The sequence below is a fragment of the Nasonia vitripennis genome, chromosome 4 (assembly GCF_009193385.2).
Source record: "Nasonia vitripennis strain AsymCx chromosome 4, Nvit_psr_1.1, whole genome shotgun sequence".
In the NCBI taxonomy this organism is placed as follows: Eukaryota; Metazoa; Arthropoda; class Insecta; order Hymenoptera; family Pteromalidae; genus Nasonia; species Nasonia vitripennis.
The window spans coordinates 16,836,364-16,850,561 of record NC_045760.1 but is presented as its reverse complement, the minus strand read 5'-3'; the positions used below and the strand labels follow the sequence as shown (position 1 = coordinate 16,850,561).

At 50.5% G+C, this 14,198-nt stretch overlaps 1 protein-coding gene across 1 annotated transcript in view; it reads left to right on the top strand.

Annotated features, from left to right (window-relative positions):
• LOC100116912 (protein jagged-1) overlaps positions 1–14,198 on the top strand; it is a 50,505-nt gene that overhangs the window by 17,494 nt on the left and 18,813 nt on the right. The window contains exon 2 of the mRNA XM_031928714.1: positions 6,560–6,889. Within this exon, the coding sequence (XP_031784574.1) occupies positions 6,560–6,889 (330 nt within the window). The remainder of the gene's footprint in view (positions 1–6,559; positions 6,890–14,198) is intronic.

The window sequence follows — 14,198 nt, the reverse complement described above, 5'->3', positions numbered from 1 at the left end:
TTGTGTGGTAAAGTTTCGGAATCCCCGTTCTCGATCGAATTCTGCGAAAGTTCATTTTTTTCTTGCGCAACGCGCGGTTGTTTATCACTCGCTCACAGCTCTCATTTCGTCTAATTTGACTGTCCGGCGTCGCTCGTTGTTCGAGCTCCTGCTCCGCGCACGCATTACCGTCCAGCTTGTTATGCTCTCGTGCTCGGCAATTTTTCCCGCGCTCGCCGGCCAGCCCCTATATACATAGCTATATACGCGCTGCATTGTCACAGACGCTTTCCGACTCGTCTCCTCTCCGTCCGTTACAGCATCAAAGCCTTTATACTCGCATCAATCTCGACTTCCTCTTTTTTCCCCGTTCTCATATCTCGCACATGTGTGTAATTCTCTTTTGAAAAATCCGTTGCGTGGCCGGGCTCTCTCTCTCTCTCTCTATCTCTTTCTCGCTCGATACATCGCGCAGCGGCTATAACTAGTGTGCAGCCCAGCTCTCCTCTCTTTGATTGTGATAATTTCGATAATTTTAAGGCGCGGTGAGAACTCTCGGATCTCGGTTTCCTCGCCACCGCCTCTCCTCTCCGGCGCTGCCTGTATTTTTCCCCGGGTAGAGGCCCCCTCTTTCTCTCTCTCATTGTTTTGTGAGCGCGTCTTTTCGCTCTCTTCTCGGAAGACGCGCCCGTTTTCTCGCCTGATCCTCCGCCTTTTAATTGTATTAAGAGGTATTCCCCCGACCTTTAACAAGATCGTTTTAATGCTGTTTACCTTTTTTCTCTCTCATCGCAAAAAGCTCTCGGCAGCAGAGGAAGCGCTTGGCATAAATTACGCAGGCGGTAATTCGACGCCAGGCATTTCAAGACTCACAGTGATGCCTGAGAATGATCTTGTCGACGGGCGATTTGACTTTCGCGCCCGTGTAAGCTTCGCAAAACGGTCGAATGAGAATTTTGTAACAGAGACTTTGGCCTCGCCTTGCTCACGACATGCACTTTTAAAACCCCTCAGAATTGCTGAAATTTCGTATACGCGGATTAGCTAATCCCCAGTATAATGGATGCTCCTTAATCAGCCTTTATGACATGAGCTGGCCGCGCGCACTGTCAATCTAAAACGCCTCTTCTTTTTCGTCTGCGGCCCAAATGAGTCTATTACCGACGAGCGCGCTTACCGCGAGATGCAATGCTGTCGGCAATTACGCGCTCCTGCCTATAATTCGCTGCGCGCAGGCTCCTTTCCAATCCGAAAGCGCCTCTGCCTGTGCAGTGTAATATACGGCTTCCAGCAGGCGTGGAAGTTCATTCGTCAGCCGCGAGCGTGCGTGCGTATGTGCATCGCAGGCGACTGCGAAAGGATCGTCAAAATCGTGACCGACCGAAAAGGATCGCTCCACAAAGCGCGTGAGTTTACGCGTTCTGGCATTCGCCGCGATTATCTATTATATGTTCGCGTATATTAATCGCTCGAGTTTCTTCGGCAGCGCGGTTCGCAGTGCGGCTGCGGCTTGCACTTGTCTCGATACGCTCTCGCTCTTCGTTTGCGGTTTAGCTCGAACGAGTCGCTAATGATTATTATACGCGCGTCGGTTTACCCGCGTATAGGAGCGGGTCGAAATAATTGCGAGTGGCTTGCACTCGATGAAAAATGCATTTGTCTCGGGCAAAGTTTGCAACACATGCTTCGCGAGCGCGTGTGCGTGAAGTCGATAAAGTCGTAAAGTCGAGCGAGCAGCGAAGAATTCCTCGGCAAAGGTCTATACGACTTTCAGCTCCAGTTCGCCTAATCAAACGAACTGCACATGCGTGACAAATTGGCGCCGAGGCGCAATCGCTGTAATGAGAAAATGCCATTCTCTCGCTCGTGCATCTCGTTTAATGCCGCTCATCCTTGGCTGCCGATGAAAAGTCATCTCTCCGAGTATGCGCAGGCTTCTCGCAGCGAGCGTAGACAGACAGCGAAACCTCAGCTCCCCTGACGTCGTCGGTAGGTTCGCAAGCCCTATTTCGCGAAAACGGATCGCTCGCATTAATTCGACGAGTTCCCCGTATAATATAAAACGCGCGGCTCGCTCGGCTGTATGGCTCGCTACACCTTAGCTATGCGGAAAGGAAAGGCCTCGCGAGACTCCTCTGCCTCGGCTCACGCACACACGTAATTGAGTGTGCGCTCGCGCGGCCCCCGACGACTGCATCGTCTTTCTCTTCTGTCTTCGCATCGCGCGCAGAAAAGGAGGCAGCCGAGGAGCACGCATAAACTTCTCGCCTGTGGTATAGGTGTCCAGAAATCAATCGAGTGTGGCGCGAACGGAGCCAGCTAGGCGAGAAACGCGCGGCTCTCCTTTCGCGCCTCGTAAAAGATCGAAAGTAGGATCTTCGGCTCTTGCTCCCTCTCGTGAGAAACGTTGCAGGCGAGCATTTGCCGTGTTTGTGCTCGCTCTACTGGCCGTTTTCCTTCGCCTTATATTCAGCTCTCTGCTCCCTTTGCTCGCTTTGCGCGCCTCTGCTGTGTGCCGAGAGCCAAGAGAGATTTTCAATATCTCAGAGTGCTCATTACCGCGCTCGCGCGGAGATGCCGCCGCGGCGAGCTTCCACGAAGCCAAAATATTGCCACTTTCTCAAAATGATCGCAGTGTGGTGGTAAATGCGCGGATGGCACGTTTTTCAGATGCTTACGCGAAGCTGAGTTATTTCAGACGCTTTCGATTTAACGACGCGGAGAAAATCCAAAATTCACAATTTAAACTCGCCTTCCACTGGTGAGGACAAACTTTAAAATCGATTCCTCGTTCAGGCTAGACCCGACAAAAGTAATGAGGAGTGCTCGTCAAACAAAGTTAAAAAACTTGGTCGGAATACCATTCCCAGGAATCCTATACGGAACTTCGAAATTCCTGCGTTTCGTCGGTTTCTCAATATGCTAATCGCATTCGCCTTAACAACGTCTCGTCCGCGGCCACCTTTTAATTGGGCATTCTCGCTATGTACGCGACCGCGACTCCCATTCTTTTCCCCGAGGCCCCCTCTCTCCTCCTCGCCTCATTCCTGAAATCGCAAATTCTTCGCCGCGATTCCCCCGCGCCCTGTGCTTTTCATCCGGACCCCTTGGCTCATTGTCGAGCTATTTCTTTTCAGACGGTGAATCATGACGCATATTTACAGGCGTCTTTTAAACTCGTCTCCAGAACACGCGCACACGCCTCCTCTTTGTTCGAATTTTTGCCGGGATAATGCGGGAGATAATACAGCCGGAATCGACGAGTATTATAGAGTCGACGGGATTTGATCATCGCGAGAGCTCCTATGCTTGTCACTTGTCGCGGATAATTTAATGCGAGGCGCATAAAGATTTCGAAGAATCGGCCGGGCGACCGCTAATTTTAATTCAGCGCTTTCCTGCTTTAAAAAACCACCTTCTCACATAATTTACCATTTTGCCACGTCACCAAGATCTTAAATATAAATCTTGAACATCTGACGAAATCTCGCGTCGGTTCGAAATTGAGATATAGCGCGAGATAAAGCGCCCACCGCGAGCGACTCGAGTGTCGCCTTGCCGCATCTACATAAACCAGCAGAGGCCCGAAGTCAGCGCGCATATTAATTAGCCGCTAAGCGGAATTCGCAGCCCGGCAAAACTTTTCTCCCGGGTACTCATGCTGTATCGGCGCAGAACCTGCAGAGACCGGCCCCCCGAGGAGCAGCAGTTTCGTACACGCGGGCACGTGAGTCGCCTCTGCAAACACCCGATTTTGTCGCGAGCAAACAATGCGCCGCGCTGCACGGCCGCGAGACGTCGTCGCGTTTTCCTCTTCGACAGGCACATCCATATACTTGAAATTCAATTGACAGGGAGGAGCTCCGGGCCCGTCTCGCCATTTGTCACGAGCACCTGCCCAATTTGTAAATTTATATGCGCGCACGCGCCTGCGTCGCTGCTGCGCGTTACCAATCGTTTCTTTTTTCCAGTAGCTTTCCCCGCGGTGCGCCACTTCTTTCCCCGCTCTCAATTTCTTAATCGGTATGCTGCCGATCCCCGTCACCGGCTGCTTGCTATGCTGTGCGTCCATCAAAATTCACTCGGGAGAGTGTACTTACTTCGATTCGGAGCCGATTTTTTTCTAAATGCGAAAACGACGTTTGTACTTATACGGTCGCTTTATATCGTGCATTACAATCGCACGCAGTGTACGAAAGACGATTAATTGAGTAATTAGCGGAGGATAAACTTGGCGCGGAGAAAGTTTCGTGCCCGAGCCTCTTTGTTGAGTCGCGTAAAGAAGCGTCGCTTTTTACTTGGCTTACAGCTCGATATCGTAAACGTAAACGCAAACGCGTGTGTAATTTCGGTGTATTATTCGACTGGCACCGATCACGCAGTTTTCGATCGATCGTAAGCGCGTCAACTTTTTCGTCCGCTAAAAGTTTCCCAGTACCAGTGCGGAGGGCAAAAACTCGATCCAATTTCAGAGCAAACCTTCCTCGAAGAATCAATGTTGCAAATTCAATTATAAAACGTATAAGTGTAAAAAGCCAGATGTATAATATAATCGCGAGCTAGCGGCGCACGAGCGTACGTGGAGTGAGAGAGACCAGCGCAAAAGGATTATCGCGAAACTTTCGCTTCGAAGGAGCTCGTTGGCGGCGGCGGCGGCGGCGGCGGCCGCAGTCGTATACAAGTTCTTATTAGCACCAAAAAATCACGTAACCAGTAACCAGAAACTTCTCGCATAGCTCTCTCGCGCGCTCGCGCCATTAAACTTCTTCCCACGTGACGATGGCGGCCGCTCGCTAGCTCGGGAGAGCTCATCCGCAACTTTTCTTTCGCATCGATGAACTACCGGTGCAAGAATGATTTACAATGTATAAGGCCCTGAGACTGTTGTGCTGCACTCGCCGGCGCTGCTGCCGTCACGGCATTTCCAGTCCGTTTACGCTTTTCTTCTCCCAGCGCACAGCCTTAATTATAACGTTTAATTAGCTCGGGAGCGCCTCGTTTCTTGTGCGCGCGCCGTGCAAACATTCGACGCGCAAACACGTGCTTCTTGTATTTCGTCGTTGGCATCGCGTTTTCCGAATATTAATTTCCCACCCGCGGCTGGTGTACGTGATTAACGAATTTGTAAACTGCTATTTCTTTTTCTGTACCCCCCGCGTCTACAATTTCTGCCAAGAGCGCCGGTCTCGAAAGACGGAGCGCGTCTAAACACACTCGCTTGTACGGTCTGCAGCACTTGCACAGACGCGCGAGTACACACACACACACACATAGTACAGATGCGACGGGATCTCTCTGGTTACGCAAGTGCGGCTATACGAACATATGCATCGACGCTGCCGCCGCTGGCTGGAAAGCAAGAGGCTAAGAGGACGATCCTTTCCGCGCTTTCTACACCCTCGCCCCCTCCTCCGACCCTCTCCGTGCAGCTCCGGCGATAATTGTGCATCGAGGAGCGCGAGAGCTCTCTACATGTCGACTGTATTATAAGCCCTCTACTCCCACCGCGACTCCGCAGTCATCCTCGTCGAGAGAGAGAGAGAGAGAGAGAGAGAGAGAGAGAGAGCGCTTTGTTTATGTTCTTAATGTCGGCTAAATCATTTTCTTGCAGCATCTTTCTCGGCGCGTTATGCAACCGAGAGCGAACATCGAAACGTTCACCGAAGGCTAAACGTTATTGTTTTTCTCCTAGGCTATACGATACCGTATGGGAATCGCTTATGCGATCAAACGTTTTTCGCGCGTTTCACCCGCTGCGACGTGTAGACCGCACGTCTCGAGAATTTAGAGAACTAATATCTCGGGGTAATTATTGAACAAATGCTCCGCCGCGATCCCGCACGATTTTTCGTGACCATATGTACACAAGTATCACAATGCGACGTTGATCTTTCCAAATCCTCGCTCACCGCAGCGATTCTCTTCCTGAAAATGCCGAAAAGAAAGCGCAAACACGCGAGTCCGCCGATAATCGACGGAGAATACGCGGCGTGCGAGGAAAGAGAACAGACGGAAGAAGCCACAGTGGAGCAGGAGAAAGGAGAATGCGTGAGCAGCACGCGATGGACCCCGGGGGCCTAGGCTAGACTGCACTACTGCAGCAGGTACACTTCCGCTCTCTCCGCGAGTTTCCAAGCCGCGCGCGCGCTTGTCCGCTAAACTGTGTCATTTGTCAGTGTTTTATTAGCGAAGAGAGCCCGCAGTCCACGGCGTCCTGATCAGTGGTTAGAATTTTTTTCCCGCGTCGCTGCGCTAAAAACTTTTCGCTCTGCGGTTTCGCTCTTCCTCGCCGCGCTAAATGAGTGCTATTTGCTTATACTCTCTCACAGCGCGGTGACGTCAGGTTCAAGAACAACGACGACGCGGTATGTAGAGCGTAATTATACGGGGGCGCGCAGTCTTAATGCTATCTCGTGCGTCGATCTCGCGCTCATAGTAGATCGGGATGCAGTTTTTTCTCTGCGTCGAGCCATAAGCAGCTTATTATGTGCAAATGAGGCGTGACTGCGATATTCCGGGAAAAGCGCACAAGCACACAAGAAGCGGACAGACAGGCCAACTGACGGTCTTGAATTTTTAGGCGACAACCGGTAGCGGATTCTTCGAGGTGCAGATCCTCTCGCTGACGAACAACCGGGGCACACTGGTGGACGGGCGATGCTGCGGGGGCGGGGGCAGGAGCATCATCAGCAGCAGCAGCAGCAACAGTCAGCTGCAGTCGCAGCATCACCCGCCATGCACGACGCCCTGTACCACCGCCTTCTGGCTCTGCCTCAAGGAGTACCAGTCCAACGTCACAGCCATCGGCTCATGCAGCTTCGGCAACGTATCTAGTCAAGCCCTCGGCCAGAACACATTCACTCTCACCGAGCCTGTCACCCTTCAGCTACACTTCACCTTCAGATGGACGGTACGTATGCGCACGCAAGCAAGCTCTTTTCTCTTCCAATTATCGTCTTCTCGTATTATTATGCCCACACCATTATGCGAACGAGCCTCTAGTCAGCGATGACAATCTTCCCGACACTCGTAAAACTCTTGAAATATCGCGCGCCCGGCGAGCATAATTTTCGGCTCTCTCGTGTTTTGTTCGGCTGAATACATTTGACTCGCTACTACACTCGATATATTTCAATATTTTAACAATCAGCGTCTCAGGCCTCTCCTTCTTTCGCGATTTCTAAAATAAGTCTCTCAGAAACAACAAACTCTCCGCACCCGATTTACATCCATTACTGGTCATCTCGAGTTTCGTCCTCGTCCGATCTTTGTTTTAGAGTCATCGTCTAACGCGCGTCATCCGAAGCGACTCGTACGCTTCCGACAATCTGTTTACGGAAAGTATCATGAAATGAAAAATGGCGAGCGTTGGTAATTGATTCACGACACAGGAGAAGCGCAAATGAGCAACGAGTGGAGAGAAGCGGAAGAATTTGAAGCAACGTGTATTAAACGCGAGAGCACACACGCTGAAGAGTATTTGGGCAAGAGGCTCTCGAAGCTCGTGTTTGTACATTTCATAACTCGAGTGAGTGGGTCTTTCCGGAGGCGGCGAGAGGGTGGACTTTCCTCACTTCGTTCGAGCCTTCTCTGGAACCTTGAAAAAAAGGTTCGAAAAGACGAAGCTCGAACGATGGGGAGGTGCAGCACCGAGAGAAGGAGATAATAGAAAACCAAGATCACCTGAGCGAACGGCTCCTTTCGCGTTCTCACATGTAACGCGCGATAGGATCCGCTGCCCGGCCGTTTAGCGCTTTCCCGCATCATCCTAACTCAATTATTACTCTCATATAAGGCGGCGGTGGCGGAGAGTCAGGCGGCGGCAGTCCAAAATAATAAAAAAATATGGAAAGCAAACATAGCCCCGGCGGTAGAAAGAAAACCGGGATCGAGAGCGAGGCTGTGCCGCCGGGCAGGGAGCTTCGGCTTGATAAACGCCCGGATGCGATGTTTCTCGCTATCTGCGCCTCGCTACTCTCTCTTCTCTCTCTCTCTCTCTCTCTCTCTCTCTCTCTCTCTCTCTCTCTCTCTCTCTGCACACGGGTTCTCGCCTCGCCTCGATTTATCTAGCAGTTTCTCTTCCTCCTGTGGACTTTTGGCCGGAGCGAACATTTCAGGTGTGTGCTCAATATGCTTTGAGTAAAAACGCTCGGCCGCGTGTTTGCTCACGAAATATTGAAGAGTCGAGTTATGCCTTATATTCTAATAATGGAGCATTTTTGGCCCTCGTGGCGGGCCGGGAGCGTGCTGATTTTTTTATCATATACCGAGCCAAAGTGCGAGACTATCCCACGCCTCGAAAAATTAACGTCGACGCGCGCACCTGCTAATACGGCAGAAACTGTTTCTCGAAAGTTTGTATCTCTTCATTGCATAAAAAACAGAGCTGCTCTATATTCATATGCGCACGCGTGGTCCAGAGCTCTCGGCGTATCTTATTAGAATTCACTGTTCGCGTTCAAAAATAAACTGATAGGAGAGAATATACCGTATAACGAAGCTTTGATATTGCGCAACAGCGTTCTTGGCTCGGAAATGATATAAAATCGTTCCTCCGGCCTAGCGTGTCATCGCTCGCATTATAAGCTGTTTCTCCAGCTCTCTCGGTAGTCGGAGTTTTATCGCCGGGGCTCGAGGCTTCTCCGCCCACGGAGCGGATCGAGCTCCTAAATCCCACTGGGTGTATTCTTTTTCTTGCTCCTTTTTCCGACCTGTCATCTCTTCCTTATACACACGCTTGTCGGGTCCGCCGGTGTCGTAAAACGCGCGCGTATACGATTAATCTTTCTCAAGACCGGTGGCTACGTTATATATTGTGTAACGATCCTCGCCGCGTATGCGCGATTTGGGGGGAAACACGCGAGGAGATTTTCGCGTTGCGGTCACAGTTATATTAACCCTCGGATGATGAAGCGGTTTGGACAAACGTATTCCAAAATTTAATCCGGGCAATTATAATCAAGCCAGCTGTTCTTGTCAAAGGGATACAATCGTAAATTTGGAAAAGAAACTTTTTTAATCACGTCCCAACACTTTTAATTGTATTCTCCACAACATTGTTAGAATCGAGAGCTGTAGAGATTTATCTTCGGGCCCGCGAGCAGCTGACGTCATCCGGTTTCTTCGAGTTAAAACCTGCCACCGCGCAGTTTAAGGAAAGGTCGTCGTATATGGTAGCTGCTCTTTGGCGAAATTCGGGTTGCTGCTGCGGGCGTCCCGAAATGAGATTGGCGAGAAAAAGGTCTAAATCTGCTATAATAAAGCTGCCGAGGGGGAGGGAGAGAGAAAGAGAGAGGTAGCCGAAGGCCCAGGGCAATGATTCTCATTAGCGCGTTCGTCGACACTGTGCGCTGCTCCGCCAGGATTTACAGCCTGTCGAATCTCCGCGGTTTGTCGAAATATGGCCGTCCCGGCCGAGGCGGTATCCTCTAAAGTCATTCGCTCTTTTTTTTCCACCTTTTCGCCCGATCTTTTTCTCATTCGCTTTTTGCATTCTCATGGCTCTGTGACTATACGCGAATACGCGTTCTTCGTGCCTCGCTTCCCAGCGCGATAAATATTAATTTCTTTTTTTATGTCCCCTTAAATTAATTTAATTAGTTTTTTCGCCGGGGCTTTTTTCGAGAGATTGCTTTATTGCTTTCCCAAAGAGGAAGCTTTACAAGGATTAAATTTCCCCAGTCAACGTTTTTGATGACCATGGATGTTTTTTACGTTTTTCAACTTTTTGTTATTGTCGCTGTTCATTACACAAAAAAATATTATTTAGAAACGGTTTATTGCTGCGATGGGTTGAAAATAACCGTGGGACAAGTTTTCGGCTAATCGATCCAAAACGGTATACGCTGAGAGTTTTTCATTCGACACAAGCGTACAAAAGATTTGAAGCTAACGACGAAAATATAGCTCGAACGGGTTTTCATTATTCATCGATAGAAATCGTGAGGCCGCGCTAGAGAGCTTACCGCCATAGAAATTCAGCCAACTCATTAGTATCATCAAACGTCGATTTTTCAAAGGACTCAAACGTTTATTGCGCACTTGCGCGTACTATACGCATATCCAATGGCCGTTCCCTTGCCGTGTAAATGCCGCGAGCGGCGTCTCTAAAAATTTCTCTCTCGCTTTGTCGCGGCGCTTTCTGGGCGAGCGGGATGGGAAAAAATCGTCTGCTGTGCCGAGAAGCTTTGCCAGCAGCTAGACTATAACGTGCATTTACACATCTATCCGGAGAGCCGAGGAGAATGCGAAAGAAAGAGAGAGGATGCTGTAACTTTGCACGATTCCCACAGAGAGCTGCCGCTGCCGGTGCGCGCTTCTCTCGCATTATAGTCCGCCTCCGCCTTCGGGGGCTCTCCTCTCCATTGTTCCGATACGTACACACTATCTCCCACTCGCTCCATTACTCGATTCACTCTCCTGTGTGCCTGCTGCCTACAGGCCTATCGATTGGCCGCGCTCGCCTCTCCTTTGTTCCTAATCAGTTCTGATTTCCTGTTCTCCCTCCCACTCTTCTAATGGTAATGCGCGCGTCTTCCGGATTTATATTTACTCCACCGGTTTGATGTTTCACTCGACAAATCAGAAAAGAGAGAGAGAGAGAGAGAGAGAGAGAGAGAGAGAGAGAGAGAGAGAGAGAGAGAGAGAGATAGAGAGAGAGAGAGAGAGAGAGATAGAGAGATAGAGAGAGATAGAGAGAGAGAGAGAGAGAGAGAGAGAGGAAGCTGCGGGGCCTTTTTTCATCGGCCTTTGATCGCCGGCTTCTTTAGTGCGGATAGAAAGCTTCGCTGCTCATTCTCCTGTGGGCTTCAGACGAACGTATTTCATGTGCACGCGATACAATGTAACTGTGGAAAAAAGAATTTTTTAGAAAGCAGTTTACTTTCTAGATTAACAACGGATTTTTTCGTAACACAAATATCTCCCTCTAATTAGGACGACTCATCGTGTATATTTTAATTAAGCTAACTGCCATTGGTATTCATTTAAGAGTAATCAATTGCGCGCGCAAGCCGAAAACTAAATAAACTCTTCAATCTAACCCGGAAAAAAACCGCAGGCGTTATTATGGTAACGAGTGTGCGCAGCGCCAGCGAACGAGGCATATGTGGGTGCCTCTATCGGCGATAAGAGCGCTCGCATGTAAGCGGGAGCCGAATCGCATCGCGTGACAATTATAATTTTTTCTCTTTCCCTCCGCTGTCGTCATTATGTACCGATGCGCACTGTGCGTTGTATCGTCAATGAAAGCACGTGCCAAATCTCTTCCTCCGCAGCCCAGCTGGCGGCGACTGCGACGAGTAAAAAGGCGAGAGCAGAGGAAGCGCGCGGGCGCGTATGAGGCAGAAAGAAAGCCATTGATGCACAGGGGATAAAGAAATGGAGAGCCGATGTGCAACGCAGAGAGCTCCGATGCGCGCGAGACAGCCAAGCGTCCCGAGCGGCCGACCGCTGAGTCATATAGCAGTTCGAGTTTATATCGAAAAAGATTAATAACCTATAGGGCGCCCCGTTCACTCTCTCTCTCTCTCTCTCCCTCTCTCCTCCTCCTCGGGACTTGCGAAAGCGATTCGAGCCTGCATGCGCGGCTGTGTACGTATGCAGACACGTGTGCGGGAAAGCGACGCGAAGGAGCACAACAAGAGTAGAACCGACAGTTCGCGTACACGTAAAAGGAAGGGAGAAAAAGGAAAGTATCGGGCAATCGTGAGAGACGGGAATAAGACGAAGAGGAATCGATAAACCACGGACGAAGAAGAGGCCGAGATAGAGGGGTCAAATAAATTGAAAGACGGAGAGGAGCCAACTGGAAGTGAGAAGGCGAAATTGACGCGGACAGCGAAATCGTTGTAGGGAACCGGCCGCGCCAGTATTTCTGCGTCGTGTTCTGCGGCGCAGCATCGGGCCGACGAAGAGGGAAGGTCGAATGCCAGGGACAGGTGTAGGACTCCGCGATATCCTCTCCCTCTCGGCCCCCCTGTGCACGAGCAGATTTATGGGCGAGCGGCTCGCGTGCGCGCATGCGCTCTCCCCCCGTACGCCCACACGCGCAGATTCGGCCTGATACGACCGCTCTCCTCATTATGCTCTGCTCACAGCCCAAACCGCAACTCGATCTCCGTCCTCTCCCTTCCCCCTTTCTTACCGCGGGAGCAATTAAACATTTCATATCTCAATCGCGGGCCCTTGTATTTATTTTATTTTTTACTTTGTAAGGGGAGTTTTAATCGAGGTACTTTGGGCGCTAATTGCGTGGAGAGCTTTGTCCGGAGGGCCTCAGCGAATTTCCGCGCATCTCGCTGGGGTGTCGATTGCCGAGCTCGATTGTATACGCGCAGCCCGTCGACCGCGCCGAGATCTGCTTCGGCTGCAGTAGCGCGCGAGGATATGCTAAGCAGATATTGTATTCAAATGTAAATGGCCTTCTTTTGCGTAATTGAACACTGTTGTACGCACTGCTCCTGTGCTTATGCGCGCGTTATTCTTCCGATTTTAATTGGAGCAGTTTGCCGCCTAAATTATTTATCGAGCAGCAATTACGGCGGCAAATGTTCGTCATCTCTGGACAGACGTTCGGAATAAGTACACGGGAGCAATAATTAGACGGCCACTCGCGGGTTCGCGAGCAAACAACGCTTGGCCGAACAATCATTTGTCGAAAATAAATCAAGGCCGCAGCGGCAGAAGAAAATAGCACTCGTTATACGGGAATCAAATCAACAGTAAAAAAGTCACTAAAGAATCGGCAAAACAGGAGGAAAAAAGAGAGGAGATGAGAAGCAACATCGCGGCGAGACAGAAAAAGGAAGGAGAAGGGCAGAAGGCAAAAAGCATTCGTTCAGGTTTTATTCATACGAATGTAAGAAAGCAGCGATTGCCCTTGCTAGCAGCTCACTCTCTCTCTCTCTCTCTCTCTCTCTCTCTCTCTCTCTTTCATTCTCTTGCTTGCATCGCGTGTGAAACCGTAGGCCCGCTTTGAGGACCGCATACCAAAGTCCTTTCGGTTAGCCTATACCCAAAGGCCGTGCGCTCTCTCTCTCTCTCTCTCTCTCTCTCTCTCTGCTTCTCGTTCTCCTTCTCCTGTACTTCGCGCATTTCTTTTTTCTTCGTTCGCTTTACGTGCCGCGGAGCTCCTTACATGCACTCGCACGCCTTCGAGCTTTGTGTGCTGTTGCTGCTGCTGCATGTACGTGCGCCCGTTCGCACACGGATTATAAGCGAATGTGTGTGTGTGTGTGTGTGTACATGCGCGCGCGAGGAGAAGGCATTTAATACGAGGAATTTCAAGGGAGAGAGGAGTAGAGGGAGGGAGACTCGTTTTATGCATATAACTTCCATGAACGCGGCGCAGCGGGCATCGACAACGGCTTGTCATAATCATAGCTTTCCGATTGTAAGAGCTCTTTCTCTCTACCTGTCTGTGCGCGCGCGCGCGTATAGATCTACCGATAGCGCGTACCTGACGCTCTAATGAGCTTTATGACTGAATTTATCTGGCGCGCGCGAGAGGGATGACGTCCGGTGCGCGCGTTCGGCCGTTAAAGCTCGATTCAATTACAAGCGCCCGCCGCCGACTAATTAGTCATGCGCGCGTTTTAGGCTCTGACGTCAACGACCCCGAGTCGAATTGTCGCCCGGACAATGAGCTGCAGCCTCGTGCGCCTGGAATCGGCATAGACGAACACCGGGAGATGAGGTGCTCGAGAGTTTAATTTACCCGATGCTCGCGGAGAAGTGTAATTATGCGCGTGCAAGGGATTTGAATCCCGCTTGAGACTCGCTGCCCAGTGCCTAATATGTAAATGTCCGTTTCGATCGTAAAATTAAAACGACTTGCGTCTGCGCGTATGGGCCCCGCTCATTTTTCTCCCCGTCGATGATAAATTACGAGGTTATTAAAGTAACTGTAATCGCGCGGAGAGCGAGGCAAAGTTCAAAGTTGGCCTCGACTTCAATCATTATAAATATAAAATGCAAGTTTTTCCACTGCGAAACCGACGCACCTGCCGAGCTCACCCGAATAACTATCCCACACTTTTCCGAACGAAAGCCTCTCGAAACAATGCCAATCAGCAGCAGCTGCGTCAAACTTCGCTAACGAGCCATCAGCCATCCGGCCAGTCCCGCTGTTCGATGATTCGGCCCTGATCAACCTATAGCCGTGTTTTTGCCGGCTCTCGGCGCGCGCTTAGCTCTCGCTCTCGACAAAGCTCCAATTA